The 19,425-nt window shown below is 40.2% G+C and overlaps 3 protein-coding genes across 5 annotated transcripts; 2 read left to right on the top strand and 1 right to left on the bottom strand.

The window, feature by feature from the left end:
- Positions 1-8,447: 8,447 nt before the first annotated feature.
- LOC133729796 (uncharacterized) lies at positions 8,448-10,352 on the bottom strand. Its single transcript, XM_062157376.1, has 2 exons — positions 9,203-10,352; positions 8,448-9,100 (listed from the first exon to the last, which is right to left on the bottom strand). The coding sequence occupies exons 1-2, from the start codon at positions 10,350-10,352 to the stop codon at positions 8,448-8,450; spliced, it is 1,803 nt and encodes a 600-aa protein (XP_062013360.1).
- A 1,459-nt stretch (positions 10,353-11,811) lies between these two features.
- Positions 11,812-14,296, top strand: LOC133725279 (protein transport protein SEC13 homolog A). Of its 3 annotated transcripts, XM_062152488.1 has the most exons (4): positions 11,812-11,968; positions 12,398-13,289; positions 14,072-14,140; positions 14,234-14,296. In XM_062152488.1, exons 2-3 carry the CDS (start codon positions 12,405-12,407, stop codon positions 14,126-14,128), a joined length of 942 nt encoding a protein of 313 aa, XP_062008472.1. In that variant the 5' UTR covers positions 11,812-11,968; positions 12,398-12,404; the 3' UTR covers positions 14,129-14,140; positions 14,234-14,296. The 3 variants fall into 3 exon arrangements, with proteins under 3 accessions (XP_062008472.1, XP_062008471.1, XP_062008473.1); XM_062152487.1 differs by having other exon boundaries at positions 14,072-14,296; XM_062152489.1 differs by lacking the exons at positions 14,072-14,140; positions 14,234-14,296 and having other exon boundaries at positions 12,398-13,540.
- A 3,278-nt stretch (positions 14,297-17,574) lies between these two features.
- Positions 17,575-19,206, top strand: LOC133740114 (GATA transcription factor 9-like). Its single transcript, XM_062168003.1, has 2 exons — positions 17,575-18,007; positions 18,258-19,206. Exons 1-2 carry the CDS (start codon positions 17,699-17,701, stop codon positions 18,963-18,965), a joined length of 1,017 nt encoding a protein of 338 aa, XP_062023987.1. The 5' UTR covers positions 17,575-17,698; the 3' UTR covers positions 18,966-19,206.
- Positions 19,207-19,425: the final 219 nt, after the last annotated feature.

Below are 19,425 nucleotides of genomic sequence, written 5' to 3'. Positions count from 1 at the left end.
AAGGGCATCCCGAACAAACTATGCTCAAGGACAAAACCCTTTCATATGAATGTTAGAATCAAAACCAAAACCTACTAGTCTATGAGATACATGATCAGCAATTCTATAGGTATGATGAATACCTACAAATTGCAACTCCCCTGACAAATCTTTGATTTCTTCAACTATGATTCCCATAATAGAAAGGTCTTGATCCTTAGCAATAATAGCCTTGACTGCTTCCAAGCAATCACTCATTAGAACAACATTGGATACACCAAGTGCTTGGATAATCTCTAACCTAGATTTAATAGCAAGCAACTTAGAAGAGGACACATTAGGCACTCCATAGGCAAAGTTAGCAATAAAATCACCATTCTCATTACTCAACACACCTTAATTCCTCCATGCACCAAAGAAGAAACATAAGCACCATTCACATTCAGACCCAACATCCCAACCATATGAGGGGACCAAACTGCCCTAGCTTTTGTGCGCTACTAAGATACACATACCATGCCTCTATTAGCTTGATGAAATTCTTCATAATAGCAACTATTACACAAGCATTTCTATCATTAGCATTCCATAACCTGTCATTCATATATCTTTCAATGACCCCACAATTTACCAAAAAATATCAGATGAGAGGTTGGAGACTTGTTCAAGAAGCCACTCCTTAAAGATAAGAGAATGAGTAATATGAACTTGAATAGAGAAATGAGGAGCTGCAAGGATATCATGCGCAGTAGAACACCCACATAGAACATGACCAACAGACTCAAACTGATAAGAACAGAGAACGCATCCTATATCACCTGTATATATAACCCCTCTTACTCAAATTTTCCCCTGTGAGTAGCACAATATGACAAGCTCACCAAATACAAATAGACACATTTTCAGGTACCTTAGCTTTCCATAGTGCCTTCCAAAGAGAACTATAACGCATCCTACATCATCCTCTTTGCCGCACCTGCAAATCTCGCTGCCCCATAAAACTCCTCACTACTTTGGGCTCCTCACACAACAGCACAACACCTAGTTTAATCCCACTGTATGTGGGGAATGCATTAATTGCGGTGTATGGGAAATTTGGATTTGTTGGAGATTCAATTAAGGTGTTTGAGAAGATGAGTGAGAGGAACTTGGTGTCTTTGAATTCGATGATTGGGCTGTCAATTCTGGAGGCCTTGATGACGCAGCAGTGGGGGAGGAGAGGAAGATGGTGATTGGGTTGGAGGGTTTGATTCAACTGGGAAGAAGGGCTGGTGGAGGAGGTAGCGGTGGTAGAGGAGGTGGAGGTGGTGGCTAATCTGGATTTGGAGATGGAGTTTCGAGAGGAGAGAGATTACCATAGTTTAGCATCCAAATCCAAATGAAATTTGAATTAGCTTTGATATATTCCTGAACAACCCAAATCCAAATTCTAAAAAATGAAGAAAATTATAATAAATAGATTTCTTTGAATTTCATGGTATGCCTATTAAATCCATGATCCATTATCTTCGCAATCTCATCCCTTGATCCGTTGTACCAAGCATACCTAATATTCGGATTTGTTGTTCTTGCTGGTCTCTGTTCTTGTTTTTCTCCATAGTCCATGCCCTGCTTAGATGCTTCTGAAGCTGCTCGTCCAAGCTCTTCAGATCTATCTGGTCCGCCCTCACATACCCACCACCACCACCGCTGCCGGTGTCGTACGCGTTCTTCTCTTTCATTTTCCAGGCTATTAATATTCAAGTATAACGCGGTTAGTCCAGAAATCGATTTCTTGTGCACCGCCACAACCTCCGTAACTCCACCCACTGATCCCATACCCACAACAAAGCTCTTGACAATACTCTCGTACTCCTCACTCACATCATTCACCTGAACATCATCCCATTTCCGGTAAAAACCCCAAAATCATCAATAGAATTCGATTCAGCAGTTTCGCTCTCGCAATCACACTCCAAATCTTCATCGAGAAGCTCACAGGAGTCGGAATCGGAGGAATTCGATTCGGGGCGATCCGACCCGGAATCTTGATCGTTGATAGGAACCTCCTCCTCCTCTTGGTGATAATCATTTGTGTCAATCCGGATCTGGGAATTGGGGATGCATGACGATTGGTTTGGGATTTTAAAAAAAAAAAAAAAAAAATTGGAGAATGTATTGGATTGGGATTTTTGGAGTGGAAAAGTCCTTGTTGCCCTTATTTTGTGACTTACGTGCGTCGCAGGTGGTCAGAATTAACAGAGACGTGACGGAAAATGACTGCAGGTACGACGTTGATATGAAAAATTGAGTCTGGGTATTATTTTGATAACTTTGTAAGTTCAGGTATCATATTGTCAGTCACTCAAGTCTCTGGACACTGTTGGAGCAAAAAACCCAAAAATAAATTAGCTAAAATCATTTTACCACCATGAATTTTACACTTAAAATCGGTTATGCCCCCAAACTTTTAATTTGATCACATGTGTCCTTGTACTCTTCAATTTGATCAATTATGATTAATCCTTCACTAATCTATCAATTTATTCATATATTGTTGTCCACTCAAACTAGTTTTAGCCTTTAATCATGCAAGAAACACACTGTTTACATGATCAAGGCTAAAAATTGACCCTAAGTGGACATGCATTGTCACTAATTTATGAAGAAATTAAGGAATTAGTTTACTAATGATTATGATTGATCATATTAGAGGGTATAAGGGCATATGTGATTAAATTAAAAGTTTATGGCACATACGATTTTAGGCATAAAGTTCAAGGAGGTAGAATGAATTTAACTCAAAATAAAAACTCTCTTGAGAAAGAGAACTAGCATGAGCTGCCATCAAATGAGCCTCCTTATTTGCACATCTTCTAGTATGAACCACCCTCATATTGGAATGAGCTTCCATAATAGCTATTAAATCCCTATATATGCGTCCCAACCCAGAAATATTGAGCTCTTTGGACTGAATAATTGACGTTGCACCACTTGGAAGTCAGTTTCCACAACATTCGGAAAGTAGTCATATTCCAACACAACATCGATCCGAGGCTGCTTTACAGGCTAAAGCCTTTACATATTCTGGAGAACATAAACCGCTCAGTGGTCTGCCCCCTGGCCTCCTGCAAGTATAGGTGGCAAATGAGCCAGCCTATTTTAGGCGGGCCTATTCGTACTTCATGTCGTGCTCAGGCCGACCCATTTATTATTGTGCTGAGCTCCTGCCGACACATTTGCTTAAACATTATGCCCGGTTCGGCCCATATTGTGTTGGCATGTGCTCGTGCCATCCCATTATAAGGCAAGATTTTAAAAATTTAATTTGAGTAAACAAAAATTAGTTTTATTTAACTATTTACAAAATTAAAATAAATAAAGTTCTACAACATTTTTCTTAATCTTAGTTTTTTAAGATTAGTTTTCTATTAATTTTTTATATTCCACTATAAGAAAGAAAGAAAATAAATAACTCAAAAATATATTGTTTTTTGGGAGAATTTTTTGAACAGTACCTGAACTAAAGGTCACTGTGAATTAACGTTCCTCACTTTACACTAATTACATTTTGGTACCTGAACTATAAATCCCGACCCACTTTTGGTACACGCCGTCAATAACTCTGTTAGTTGGCATGCCACCTCACATATTTTGAAAGGTAAAGTTGTCACTTGACTATTCAGCTTTAGAAAGTTAATTTTTTTTTAATAATAAAAAATTAGTGGTGCGATCTTGACCGTAGATCCACCTTTGGAAAGTCTATTTTTCTTTTAAATAAAAAATAAATAAATTCTTGGCATTGGTTTTCTGGGTCGGGAAACCATGGATCGAAGATGAGAAGGTGAAGAGCCCCGTCACCAACCCAAACCCGCAGTGTTTTAAACCCAACCCTCGACCCTCTCTCCCATCTCTTTCTCTTCTCTCTCTCTAAGATCTCAGACGGCGATGGTTTATGTGAACCAAGACAACGTCCAAGGGGCCACATGCACTGCTCCGTTGAAGAAATCTCAGGCGCCGGCGAAAACCGCTGATCCACAGTCAGTTCTCAAAAGGTGAATCCCAAATTTCACAGATTTAATTTCTTAGGGTTTTGCTTGCTTGATTGATTGTGGGTCTTGGTTTTCAAGGTTTCTGATCTTGATTTATATGTTGCCATCGCCGCCGCGAGTTCAAGGGTCCCATCAATTCACGGTGGTGAGGAAGAGCAGAAGCAAAGCGGTGAGGATCGAGGCGGTTCCAGTGTGAAATTAGCTTACCGGCCTTCTGAAATTCTAGCTAACCGAATTATTAAGGAGCTCGAGTCCTCTTCTCCTACTTCTATGTTGATTGCTTGCTTGGATTGATTAGACTGAAATAGAAAGAAGCTTTGGGAAGGTTGTCAATGCCAGCGACAGAGATGAAGAGCTCACTCTGTTTCTCGAGATGCGGCAACGCAACAAAGACAGGGAGAAAACTGGAACTTTTTGCTACTTCCAAGCAAGAACCGCGGCGAGCTCGATGCTGCTCCTCCACTTGCTACGACGGCGTTTTGGGTTGTTAAAAGCTTCAATCTTTTGTTACTCCCAGTTAGATTTTTTTTGTGTTGATTTTGATGATGGTTTTGTGCACAGTGAGTGAATGTGTATTGGGTTTTTAGTTTTGGAAGAGTGGTTTGTGTTTTGGTGAATGTGTTATGGTGTTTTTGAATTAGTAGTGTATTCTGTGATTGGTTTGTTCAGCTCAAGTTCTTTGGCTTAGTTGAACATGAAGAACATAGGAGCATTTGATTTCTGATATTTTCTGGAGATTGTCGGTTGCTGGTTGCAGGCAGAGAGAGAGAGAGAGAGGAACGAGAAAGGGGTAGATGATGGTGAGGTGGGCGATGGAAGAGAAGAAAAGGGAGAGGTGGGTGGCTATAGGAAGAAAGAGAAGGCATGGTGGTGCTTGAGATGGTGATATGGTGAGTGAGTGAGTGCATATGGAGAGAGAGAGAGAGAGAGAGAGAGAGAGAGAGAGAGAGAGAGAGAGAGAGAGAGAGAGAGAGAGAGAGAGAGAGAGAGAGAGAGAGAGAGAGAGAGTGAGTGAGTGAGTGAAAATACCAAAATACCCTTTAAAAAAATGAAAAAGGACATAAGGTTAACGGAGTTATTGACGGCATGTACCAAAAGTGGGTCGGGATTTATAGTCCAGGTACCAAAGTGTAATTAGTATAAAGTGAGGAACGTTAATTCACAATGACCTTTAGTTCAGGTACTGTTCGAAAAATTCTCCCTTGTTTTTTAGTATATTAATGTGAGATTAATCTTTATTAATAAAATGAAGATTTAATATAATTTTTTTTCTTCATTCTATAGTTGTATTATTGTGAGATTAGTCTTTATTAATATTAATAAATATATATTTAATATTTAGAAAAAATACTTATGTCAAAACAAGGATATAATGTTTTATTTCATTACTTTGACAACATTAATGAAATAGCATTGGTGGAATTATCGTGAGATTTTGTGAGAAACAAAATTTCCGGATCGGCCCATATTATGCGTCACTGAAATAATTTGGAATTGTCATAAAATGTCTCATCATTGCAATTTTTCAATATTTTTAAAAGCAAAATGAAATTTTATGTTTTTAACAAGTCGGCCCACATTATGTTGTGCTCGAGCCACTAACAGGCTTGGACGGTGCCGGACTGCTTTTAAATGTGCCAAACTTGTACCTAGCGCCCGTTTTTGCAAGCACAGTGCCATGAGAATCACGCACAACAAAACATATACCTCCGTTTTTTGTAGCATGGTTAAAAGAGCCATCAGAATTAAACATACCAACTGGAGGAGCATACCACTTTACCTCCCTAATAACCTGCCAAATCTACCATGATGAAATTGGTTCAATCAAATAATGGAGATGCTCTAGTTACTTGCATGTGCAAAGAAATTTGTCACAACTGAAAGCCCATTGGAGATGCATATTTAGAGCTTTTTGCATCACCTAATTTGGGTATGCATGATTGAAGATCTTAAAGATATTATCCCTCAAAAAAAAAAAAAAAATTGCGGGTTGCAAGTCGACGAAGGTGTTTATTTGTTGTTGTGGAAACATTAATAATTTCATTAAATAATTGAATAAATTATATACTTACAGCTAACATACAATAATTAAAGAAGCACTAATGCCACTAAATCAAATAATATCGGATAAATTGACCAAAAGTGTTAATGTAGTTTTTAGGATAATACAGCTCATTTCCTAATTTTTTTTTTTTTTTTTTTGAGTAAAAACCACAAAGCTTTATTGAATTTGGGGTAAATGATTACAATCAAACTCTAAAGCATCCAGAATAATTGCTAGAGCTCGATCAATCCGTACCTGATTGGTATTGGATTCATAACCAAAAGCAGCTAATCTATGTGCCACTATATTGGCATTTCTGGGAGCAAACAGGAAAGACAGATCTTTTACAAGTTTACTACCATGATGTATATCAACAAGGAGGTTGGCATTTTCATTTAACTCAAAATCATTTGCACCAACCTCTTGGATGGCAAGCTGGCAGTCGCTTTCCACATAGACATTCTCTAATCTGAGTTGCAGCAGTAAGTCAATTCCAGCTCTAATGGCTAACAGCTCCACCTGCTTTGGAGACGACACATATTGAAAGGACTGAGAAAAGCTAGCAACAAAAGAGCCATCCTCTCTTCTGATAACTCCACCTATACCCCTAATATGCTTAGAGGGTAGGAAAGCGCCATCAACATTGATTTTAAGCTTTTGAGTTGGCGGTGGAGTCCAATATTTACTAGACTTTGCCGCTTGACTTTGCATTTGCATTTGTTGCACTTGTAAAAATTCCTGATACCAAGTCAACGAACCAACTACAATGGCCTGTGCTGTTTGAGTGGTATCATTCCACAACTTCTTGTTCCTGTTCTTCCAAAGAGCCCAAATAAGCATAATTAACCTCTCCCAATTTCCGTTGTCAAGAAGCTTCCCTTGAGTTAACATCCAATCTTTGAAATGGCAATGCATGCTGCTTTGAAGTGGGATAGCTGTTATTCTAAGAGCTTCTTTAGCAACAGGGCAATGGCGAAAGACATGAGTGTTTGTCTCACACACTTCCTGACATAACAAACAATTCCCCGGACCAGTGTAGCCCTTATGACTCAACTGCTCTCTTATAGGCAAGATATTTTTCACAGCTCTCCATACACAGATTTTCACCCTTCCCGGCACCCTTGCATTCCATATTTTCTTCCACAGAAACTGGTAAGGGTCTCCTGATGAAGTAGAGGCTAGGAAGTTTCCCATTACCTGCTGTCGAGCAAGCCAATATGCAGACTTAACAGAGTATTTACCTTTTCTTTCCGGCATCCATCTAAGTCGATCTTCAGATGCAATTCTACTTAGTGGGATACTAAGTATCTTGTCAACCACTGTGGGCTGAAATAATTCAAAAAGAACTTCTTTTTTCCAGCTTCTGGTTGAATGCTCAATTAAATCCGCAACTGTGGTGATATTTGTATGTATAGGTTTATGAAGGAGATAACTAGGACAGTTCGGTATCCATCTATCTTTCCATACCTCAATCTTGGCCCCATCACCAACTTTCCATTGGCTCCTTGCAGCAAGCACAGATCTACTTTCAAGAATGCTTCTCCAAGAGAAAGATGGAGCTTCGCCCAATTCTGCATCCCAAAAAGAGTGATTTGGGTAGTATCGAGCCTTGTACAATTTAGCAATCAGTGAGTGAGGATTAGAAAGTATCCTCCAAGCCTGCTTTGCTAACATAGCAAGGTTATGAGCATATAAATTTTTAAAATCCAAACCACCTTCTTGTTTTGTCAAGCAAAGTCTACCCCAACTACTCCAATGAATCTTCTTTTTTTGATCGGTATCACCCCAAAAAAATTGAGCACACAACTGATGAATATCATCACACAAAGTTTTTGGGAGCAGATAGCAATTCATAGCATAGGATGGTATTGTTTGAGCAACTGCCTTGATTAAAATTTCCTTACCCGCAGAATTGAGCAGCTTGGATTTCCAGCCAATAAGCTTCTTAGTAAGCTTCTCCTTAATGTATGCAAAAATCTGCGTTTTGGACCTTCCCACTCTCAAGGGCAACCCCAAATATCTGTCATGCTCTTCAACTTTTTTAACTGCCAGAATAGAAGCCAAATGTTCTTGAATAGATGGGATGCACATTCCTGCTAAACACCACACTGCTTTTCTGAAAATTTATTTTTTGCCCTGATGCAAGCTCATAAGTATTAAGAATGTGCCTCAACGTAAGGCATTCAGTTTCAGTTGCAGTTCCAAAAATGAAGCTATCATCTGCAAAAAGTAAGTGATGCAGAGTGGGAGCTCCAGGGCACATAGTTAAACCCTGAAGTTGTGCTCTAGCAACAGCCTTGGAAATTAAAGCAGACAAGCCTTCTGCACATAAAATGAATAGGTATGGTGAGAGAGGATCACCTTGTCTAATTCCTCTGGTTGGTACAATTGCTTCAGAAGGTTGACCATTTATCAAAATAGAGTATCGAACTGAGGCCACACATTTGCATAATAATAGTAATCCGCTGTGCATGAAATCCCATCTTTGCTAGTATTGCTCTTAAAAAATCCCATTCAAGTTTGTCATAAGCTTTACTTATGTCCAACTTGAGAGATAAGAAACCTTCTTGTTGAGTATGCAGCTTGTGCATGAAGTGAGCTACCTCAGTAGCCACAAGAGTATTGTCTGAAATTAATCTTCCAAGTACATAGGCACTCTGCAAAGGTGAGATGATGGAGGGCAGCAGTTTCTTCAATCTATTTGCCATTACTTTTGAACTAATTCTATATAGAACATTGCATAAAGCAATTGGTCTATACTGGTTTGCTTCTATGGCATCAGGAATTTTTGGTATGAGGCACAAATGAGTGAAGTTTGCAGAATACTCCAATTCTCCCGTTTCTAAAAACGTCTTCACACCTAAACACACATCAGTTGAGAGTATATGCCAATATTTCTGAAAGAAAAACGATGACATGCCATCTAGTCCAGGGCTTTTTGAAGGGTGCATTTGAAATAATGCATCCTTTATTTCACTCTCAACATAAGGTTTGGTCAGTTCGCTGTTCATATCTGGAGTCACCCTTTCATCAACAGCCTCCAATACTTCAAAAATTGCATTTGCATTAGTTCAAGAAGAAGTGTAAATATCTTTAAAATACTGCATGAGTATACACTGCATAGTCTGTGGGTCAGAGCGCCAAACACCTGCGTCATCAACCAAACCTTTGATTCGGTTCTTACTTCTTCTATTAGATGTTTTCCGGTGGAAGAATGCAGTATTTTTGTCGCCATCTTTCAACCAAAAAGCTTTTGATCTCTGCCTCCAATAGGTCTCTTCTTGCGCAAGAAGAGCACTATATTTAACATGCAGTTGGCGTTGTTCTTCATATTGCTGAGGGGTATACGGGTGCGACATAATATCCTTCATCTTTTCTTGTATCACCCTCATCTCACCTTTACTTTTAGAGACCTCTTTCTTGTGCCATTCCCATAAATGAGTTCCAGTGTTATTGATTTTGGCTCCTAACTGGTTAATAGCATTGCCAGTAAGAGGTTGAGCCCAACACTGCTTAATAATCTCAGTACATTTAGGATACTGGTGCCACAATTCCTCAAAACGAAATCTTCTTAGGGCTTGCCAAGGTTGAAGTCTTTCTGCACTAACCTCAATCAATATAGGACAATGATCCGAGTCAGATGGAGGAAGAGTAAGAACCCTAGAAAATGGAAAACTTTCACGCCATAGAGTGGACTGAAATGCACGGTCTAAACGTTCTTTAGTAAATCTATTTGACCAGGTAAACCTGCTACCATAGTACCCCATATCATATAATCCACAGCTGTTCATAGTTCCCCGAAAATCATCCATGGCACCAGCAGCCCGAGGTGGACCTCCTGACTTGTCCAATTGGCACAATATCTCGTTGAAGTCGCCTGCCATAAGCCAAGGCAGCGCACATGCTTCCCCTGCAAGGGTTCTGATTAAATTCCATGTTTGATGTCGTTGAGTACGAGCTGCAAAACCATACAGCCCCGTAAACCTCCAAAGATCCGACGACCCTTTTTTTCCTACTTCCACATCAATATGATGAGGAGAGGAAGATTGGAAATTTACTGTTATGTCTGCACTCCAAAGTAAAGCAACACCTTGAGATTCCTCTTCAGCTTGATAGCAAATACATCCTTCAAAACCTAACCGGGTTTTGATTGAATTCAAAAGATCGGGTTGTGTTAGAGTTTCAGCAAGAAAGATCAAACTAGGGTTTCTTGCATGCACCATGTCTACAAGAGCTCTTTGTGTCTCATGATTCACAATTCCCCGGCAGTTCCACGCAAGAATCTTGCACTGTAACATTCCGGTAGCAAAATAGCGGCACCGTGGAGGAGGAGGCGCAGTGGCGGCGACTAGTGCAGTCGCTTAGGTTTTCTAAGAAAAAAAATATCAATAGAAATTGAAGGACTTGTTTGAATGCTCATTTCCTAATATATGGTCACTACTCTCAATTAAAAGTTGCTGGAGAATACCTTTTCAAGGAATCTAATTGACTTAATTAAATAGTGTTTGATGTTATTATCTAGAATTCATATGTAATACAAGGATTTGTCATGAAATCTAGTAACTTGTGAGGACGATCATGACTCATACACTGGAGGCATATCTCAATGTGATGAATCATTTGATGGAACAACTTAATAATCATCACAAGAACAAATTAGCAAGCCACATCTAAATATCATACATCAATATTTGGACAATGCAATGTGTACGTTTATCCAACAAGCATGTTTAATAGTTACGTTAAAGCGTATATAACCTTTTGAACAACTACTAATTTTTGTTTTGTTTTACTCACAAATCAACATACACTCGCTTTTATTTCTCAAAACTCAAAAACGAGCAACAAAGTTAAATTTCAACTAATTAACCCTAAAAAAGAGAAAAAGCAAAAAGTCCTTAACATTCAAGGGTCGCTATTCCTACGTGTTAAACCACCAACGCTTAATCACCTAATCATCGAGTTAAGTCATTCGAACTAAATAGTAACAAAGCATTCTAAGTTCATTTTTGAATCAAAAGAATTTAATTGTTGTAAGTTCAAATCTTAATCAAAACAAGCATGACGAATCAAATACAACCAAAACAACACAAGTATACATTATCATACCTCATGCAGGGTCGCGATCTCAATCAATACACACTTAAATCTGATATAGTCTTTTGTTCATCATTGATTGTAGTGTAGATTTTGTTCATCCACCCCCAATTGGTGAATCAATTCATTAGAGGCAGAGGGACAAGGTTGAACTACTCCCAGACGTAGGGCTTTTGACTTTCCGGATCTAAAAACTCAAAAGCCTCCATCACTACTATTACCACCATACCCATATAAAAAGGAACCACTCATATATTCATAAAATGTTTGACCAAAAAAAAAAAAACGTATCACGTACAGTCAACAGTGTGTAGCAAGGTCGTCGTATAATTAGACTATACAGGCACGTGACCACCGAAAAAGGGGTTTCGCGGGAACTTTAATACTTTATTGGCTGGGTGGCGGGACCCGATCAGGAAAAAGCGCGACCCGACCAGAACCGCTGGGGCCCACCAAAAAGAGGGGAAAGGGTATATGACTTCGAGAAACGAGTGGGTGACGTGGCGACAACGCTAATGATGGTTTTATTGAGATTTCCAGATTTTTTTTGCTCGGCGTCGTCTTCGGCATGTCGTCCACCACCCACGCACCTTCGCACTCGAGTGTTGCGTGCTTTTGAAGTCTGTCTTCCCCAAACCCCAATTGGGCCTAGACTCTTTAACGGGCCTGCCTTTCGTGAAACTTGGGCTTTATTTGAATCGCTCAATCTGGGCCTACCCGAAACCGTTAACACTATAACACTAAAGCGTTGTTATAGAAACCGAAATCTCTTCATTCTTTGCGTCGTTCGAGATCCCTAGCTTTGTCACCCAGGAAGGTAAGATCTCTTGCTCTCTCTCTCTCCGTTCTTGTTAGATTGTTATCGATTTCGGTTTCGGCATTCTGTTTATGTTCTGATTTCGTAATTTGAAGATCCAAATATCGGTGTGTTAATCTGTTCAAAATTAATGAATTGCGTTTGACATTATTATGAAATCGATTATCGATCGTCGTTTTCGTTGAACCCGATTGATTGCGTAGTTTTGATGTAAAGATTTGGGTTCCGTTGTGTGAGATCTCACTGATTATATTGCCTAGGGTTGTATTTGTTTTTAGCCTTTGTTTGGTTTCTGAGAGAAGGGCTGATGATAAGGGATTAAAATGTCATAATTGTTGTTATTATTGAAAATAATATGAAATTAGGACGGTGTAGATTCGTTTGTGTCTAATTTTAGGTTACATTATTGATTTTAAATTGTTGGAACAGTTGAGAAATGCCTGCGCAGAAGGTTGAGACTGGTCACCAGGACACTGTCCACGATGTCGTCATGGATTACTATGGCAAGCGCCTAGCCACAGCTTCGTCGGACAACACCATTAAGATAGTGGGAGTGAGCAACTCGGCCTCGCAACATCTTGCGACTTTGACTGGTCACCAGGGACCTGTTTGGCAGGTTGCTTGGGCTCACCCGAAATTCGGGTCTTTACTTGCTTCTTGTTCTTATGATGGGCGTGTCATTCTGTGGAAGGAAGGCAATCAGAACGAGTGGACACAAGCCCATGTTTTTGATGACCACAAATCGTCTGTCAACTCAATTGCTTGGGCTCCTCATGAACTCGGTCTCTGTTTGGCTTGTGGTTCTTCCGATGGGAATATCTCGGTTTTCACTGCTAAAGCAGACAGTGGTTGGGAGACCACAAAGATCGACCAAGCTCACCCAGTTGGTGTAACCTCTGTTTCCTGGGCTCCCTCAACAGCTCCTGGTGCTCTTGTTGGCTCTGGTCTGCTTGACACTGTTCAGAAGCTGTGTTCTGGTGGTTGTGATAACACTGTAAAGGTCTGGAAGCTTACTAATGGCGTTTGGAAAATGGACTGTTTTCCAGCTCTTCAAATGCACGTTGATTGGGTTAGGGATGTTGCTTGGGCACCTAACTTGGGACTACCAAAATCTACTATTGCCAGTGCATCACAGGATGGGAAAGTTATTATCTGGACTGTGGCCAAGGATGGGGATCAATGGGAAGGTAAGGTGCTGCATGATTTCAAGGCACCTGTTTGGAGGGTCTCATGGTCACTTACCGGGAACATATTGGCCGTGGCTGATGGGAACAACAGCGTGACATTGTGGAAGGAAGAAGTTGATGGGGAGTGGCAACAGGTGACCACAGTTGAGCCATAAAATCTTTTTTTTTTTCCTAAAATTTTGCTTTTGTTACAGCAGATTATGTCCAAAATGTCTTCTATGAACATAGATATAAAGCCTTCCTAGATTATGATAAATTGAGTACTGTTGATTGATGTGATCAACTCAACGTTTCCTACTGTACCGCTTCGGATACATATAAGATCAGTTTCAAAGTTTTGTTAATTATGACATTTTGGAAATGGTTTGATTTGCATGTTTTTTTCTTTCTTTTCTATTATACCAATGTTTTTACAGTGGCATATTGCAAGTTAATTCTCTTCTTGAGCTACACAAGTTGATGTAATCCACAGTGGAGCCAAGACCATGACTTCAATCAGAACACTGTTTTATTTCCAAATAGTCTAATGATCTTTGGATTTTTGTTGTTCATTGATGTTATGACTCGGTTATTTGTCTGAGTGTGTGTCTATTGAAACTTAGTTTGGATAAATTGATTGCTGCATTGTTTGACTGGAAAATTTATGAGGACTTGGTATACCATGGTCATTAATCATCGTGTGTTAGGGACAGTGCGGTTCTTTATTTTCTTTGTGCTATGGTAATTGGGGACTTTGAAGCTTAATTGCAATCTTGTTTGTACTTGTTCAAAGTTTTTGCGAGTTTTGTTAAGCTTTTGTATCAACTCTGATATGCACCTTTTTTCCGCTTTAAAACTTGGTGTTGTTTTCAACCAAATATCCAACATTTCCTTGTCAATGGCTCAATATATTGATACTTTGTGCTTCTTGAAACAGATACCTAATGCGGAATATGGACTTCAAGAACAGCCGAGAGCTCATATAATGTATTAGAGGCACCTGAAGGTCCTTAATGTTTCATTCCTTTAGTTGACATATAGTGGGTGTGAGTGTGACCCCTTTTCATTAGATTTCTCATTCTGAACTTTATTGAGGCAGGTGAATGGAATTGCTTTACTTATTGACAATTCATCATCAATTGAGAATCCCTTTGAAAATGAATTATCTGAGGTGAGATCGTATCAAATTATTTGGATTGCTCAATTACTATTTGACATGAATTGGAAATGACACAACACCAGGGGCCGAGCTGCATTGTGGCCTGAAGTGGCCTTTCCCTCTCTCCCTCCTTTCTCCCGTCAGTATAAGAACCCAGCTGCAGAGCTGCATAGTGGTCTTCACTCTTCCCTCCCCTTTCCTCTCAGAATAAGAACCTAGCTCCCTGCCACCCGGGTGTCGTGTCAATTCCAATACATGACAATTTTGTAGTTTGTATCTTACCAAGATGTACCAAATAAAACCTACAAATGATTCATAGGCTGAAAACCTATGAAGTCTGTACTTCTTACAAGTTGTATGAGCTTGCAATGTGTTTCAAGATTTGAGAGTATGTATTACGCCTGAAGAAACATGAAAGATGCATTTTGGAGAAACCCAACCTCTTCTATGGAGAGGTATCTATCCTGGGACGCATTGCCTCTCCAATTCGTGTCTTTGACAGTACCTTTTGAATCTCCGGAATCTGTTATGCTTTAGTTTCTCTGTGATAAAATTTCTCTTCGTCAACAACTTCTATAACGTGCAAGGGCACTGGAATAGAAGTTCTTTCTTTCACGAGGGGTGGTGCCCGGCCCCCTCAACACGCTAGCTAGTTTTTGCCGGTCAGACAACCCCTACCTCACCCTCTTTCAGGCGTTTCACAATGTATCTCGAAGGGGTGAACACACTGTTGAGCCGGGAATGTCTATCCTCGCCTCCAAAACTTGCTTAACGTGTTTGCATTTTACCGGTCGAAATTAAACCTGTATGTGATGTAAAAGAGTTTGAACTGTAAGGAGCTTAATTTGTAGTAAACGAGTAGAGTCAGTAAACCACCAAGACTGAACACTCGACACTCCACAGGGTACACAAGTGAGCAGTGCCAATAATTGAGGTTAACTAATCTTATAATTAAGCTACTCCCCTCAATCAATTAAGGTCTAAACCCATGCATTAAGGAGAGAGCCACGTGACCTACATGCACGTGCTACCATGTTACTGTTTAGACATGCTAAGCATAATGCACGTGTGAGGAAGCACCAAGGGAAAGTGAAACTCGTCATCAATAGATTCCAGAGTTTCCAGCCACTACTCGGAGTCTTTGGACTTGACCACCCCCCCTAAGTAAATTAAGTCTCATATATATTATTTTCCAATTTTATTTTTCTATTTAAGACGTGCAACGGATTTTATAAAAGTAAATAAATTCGTAATGAGTACGTGATGCATGGTTGAGAGTTGGGACATTAAGCCATTGCACTCATTTGGTGCGTTGGAATAAACTACTGCCATTACCAAAAAAAAAAAACACACTAGTTCTTTCTTAATTATCTTAACATTTTTATTTTAAAGACATTCACCACAATCAATTAATTTAATGATAGTGACGTCTTCTTAAGCAAATATTCATGAGTTCGACTTTCGTAGTCACATACTAATTTTTGTATGTTAGAAAAAAGAAAATTTAGATAACGTTGGATAGAAATAAAAATTAGGAGTATCATTTCTTATTTAGTACAATGTTCTTGATCACCTTGTTAGCTTAGGGCTACAAACTTTGGTTACTACTCCATATTTTCAGTTTGCCGCTTACTTCAATTTTTAGATCATTCTGCATAGACACCACTAATTGTCAGTTTCAGATACGTCACATATTTATCAGATAGTTTGTCATAGCATTTGACAATCTTTTATACCAATAAAATACAAAATGGTTTTCTAAATCATAAAACCAGTTTTGTTTGACAAGAAAGTAAAAAAAAAATATCTCTAGAATGATCTTGGGAAAACTACGTGAAATTTTACTTCGGGTAATTCTATTAAGAATGAAAGTAAAACTTAGTGAGAAGTAATCAAAACTTAAGGTTCAATGTTCACTCCCCTATAGAATCGATCCTCCTGCAGGTTTTGTCGCAGGAGGAGACTCCTCCTCCAATAATAGTGTCCATGTTTACAGCCGGATTCCTCTGCTCCTAATAATTTTTATCCATCGGGAATTGTGCTCCCACTTTAATTTAAGTTTTCTCCCTCTGATTTTTTTCAATTTTTTAACTTCAATCAGTTGTACTTTCTACCCCTATTTCCTGCTACTACTGCTCCTATCATAACTACCGTTATTATATTCCCTCACCCACGTTTAAGCACGATGCTTACAGCTCAACTTAAGCTAATAACGGTCACGATCTTATCCACGTGGCTTTGTTAAGACGGTTTTCACTTTAATCCTACCTGCCACATAGGATTTAAATGACCATTTCCTTTTTGTTCCCAGTTGCTTCTCACCTAATATTTGGTAAAACTCTCCCCCGATGAAATAAGAAAAACAATCCAATTCTTTGGTGTTAAGTTTTCAATTTAATGTGAAGTAATACTAAAAGGTATTTTAATTATAAAGAAATACTTCGGTATTAGTCTCTGGGGCATTGAGAATAGTCAGCTTCGATAGAGGCGACGGAGGAGAAGCCATCTTAATAGCATATACACTATTAAAACAAGTGAAACGATGTGTTAAAAAAAAGAGCACAAAACTTGTTTCAGTAGAAACGACATACTAAATGAAAGAACAATACGTGAATATTCTTCTTCTTCAACGTCATATGCTACTCTTTACGCAAGATTTTTAGCACTGTTTGTTAGAGCAAGAACAACGGTGTTGAAAACAATTAACACGGATTTAAAACTTAGAAAGCTACCCATTATTTACTCTTAAATGAATGCCATGGAGATTAAGTTTATATACGTACCTTCCTAGATTTGAGGATTCAAATGTTAGGGAAAGCTATACTTAGCCAAGTGCTATCGGCTATCCATTTGCATTTACTACAATGGCTTCCCAGACTGAGTCAGAAGGGCCCGAGTCATTCGACACCAATCCCCATGACAATTGACACTGGTAAATTCGGATAAGGTTTGTTTAACACCTCCCCTCATTTATTACCATTAAACTTTGTCAACCCTAATTTAATTTTTTCACCCGTTTCAAAATCCCAAAGTAAAATTCACACTTTGAATTTTGGAGACGAAAGGGGTTGTGATGGGTCCAAAAAGCACGTGACAAAGGTGGAGGCATTGTCAGCGATCATGTGAGACTTCTTAAGGTTCGGTTCAAAAGGCCAGCAAAGGGGGGGGCAGCCCTTCGGCCCTTCCCCTTATTATTTAATACAAACCTCTCCTGCCTCTCAAAAAGCCCCCCAATTTCCAAATTATTTACACTCCTGCCCCTCCCCTCACTCCTCAAAACCCCCCATCCTCCACTCTCTCCCTCCCTCATCCTCTCTCAGACACTCACAAACAAGCCCAACAGACTCTGCTCTCTCCTTCTCTCAAGTCTCAACCACTTGCACTAATTCCAATACACATTTCCCGATGGAACTGCCGGAGTTTTACGTCGGCGGATACTTCGACGGCCAGCTATCCCCCGAGAAGAGGCAGCTGGCGGACCAGAAGCCGGCCAGCGGCGAGCAATTCACCATCGACGACCTCCTCGACTTCTCCAACGAGGACGCTCTCGTCACCGACGGCTTCTTCGACAGCACCGTCGCCGGTAACTCCACTGACTCCTCCACCGTCACCGCCGTCGACAGCTGTAACTCCTCCGTCTCCGGCGGTGAGCCTCAATTCTCCGGTAACCGGAGCTTCAGCGACTCTCAGTTCTCCGGCGACCTCTGCGTTCCGGTAAATTAATCAAACTCGTACTCCGCACCTAACCATATTTCAGTTAATGCGGAATTGGAATTTAGCTTAACTCATCATCATTAATCCTTTGATTTCTGCATGCAATTTGCATGACCGTGACGTTAATTTTTGTCTTTAGTACTTTAATTAAACAAAATTAGCTTATTCAGAAAATTAATTTAAATAATTTAGCTCCTGCATGCATCTTTGGAAATTAAATTTCGGGAAAATTTGACTGAGAATTTTGCAGTACGACGACTTGGCTGAGCTGGAATGGCTATCGAACTTTGTGGAAGACTCGTTCTCAGTAGACAAAGACCTCCAAGCCCTTCAAATCCTCTCCACAACCACCGCGAAACCCCAAACCCCCGAAACGTCCTCCTCCTCCGCCGAAACGCCGCAAAACCCGCCGCTCTTCCACCACGAGACGCCTCTCCCCGGCAAGGCCCGAAGCAAGCGCTCACGCGCTGCCCCCGGCGACTGGACCACGCGCCTCCTCCACCTCATCACCCCCAACAACAGCAGTACCAGCAGCGAGCCCAAGCCGGCGCCCAAAACGACGACGTCGTCGCAGAAGAAGAGAGAAGGCGGCAGCTCCAACTCGGGTTCGGACTCTTCGGGCCGGAAATGCCTCCACTGCGCCTCGGAGAAGACGCCCCAGTGGCGGACCGGGCCCATGGGCCCAAAGACGCTGTGTAACGCCTGTGGGGTCCGCTACAAGTCGGGTCGGCTGGTGCCCGAGTACCGACCCGCGGCGAGCCCGACATTTGTGTCGGCCCGGCATTCGAATTCGCACCGGAAGGTTCTGGAGCTGCGGCGGCAGAAGGAGTTTCAGAGGTCACATCAGCATCAGTTCCTGAGCCCGAGTTCCATTTTTGGCGTATCCAACGGTGGTGGGGATGAGTTCTTGATCCACCACCACCACCGAGGTGCGAACGATTTTCGACAGATGATGTAGTGAATGCTAGAGTAGGGTAAAAGGTAGGGTGGGACCTCTGAGGCTTCCAGCTTAAATTAAATTAATTTGCTAATTTTTGTTCTTAAAATTTTGAATTTGTAGTTAAAGGGTCATTGAGCAAAAGTTGTAGAATTGGGGGGAAAAAAAAAAAAAAAAAAGAGGGGGAGGAAGGCTTTGTATTGTACCAATTGCCAAAAAGATTGGCAAATTTAGAATCAAATTATTATGTTTCCCTTTTTTGTTAAATTAATAAAATCAATGTTTCTTTCTTATTGCTACCATATGTTTTCGCTTATGGTATAACATTGCAATGTAATCACAAAAATTAATGAGTTACAAAAGGGCCCACCATATGAATTGCGAGCGTACCATGTACTAATGATTAGCTCACAAGTAAACAAAATTGTTGCATGTAGTCAATTCTTCCTCATTTGCACGTTGATTCAAAAATGAATCATCG

This window comes from Rosa rugosa, chromosome 1 (assembly GCF_958449725.1).
Source record: "Rosa rugosa chromosome 1, drRosRugo1.1, whole genome shotgun sequence".
Taxonomy (NCBI): Eukaryota; Viridiplantae; Streptophyta; class Magnoliopsida; order Rosales; family Rosaceae; genus Rosa; species Rosa rugosa.
This window is presented reverse-complemented; position numbering and strand designations above follow the sequence as displayed.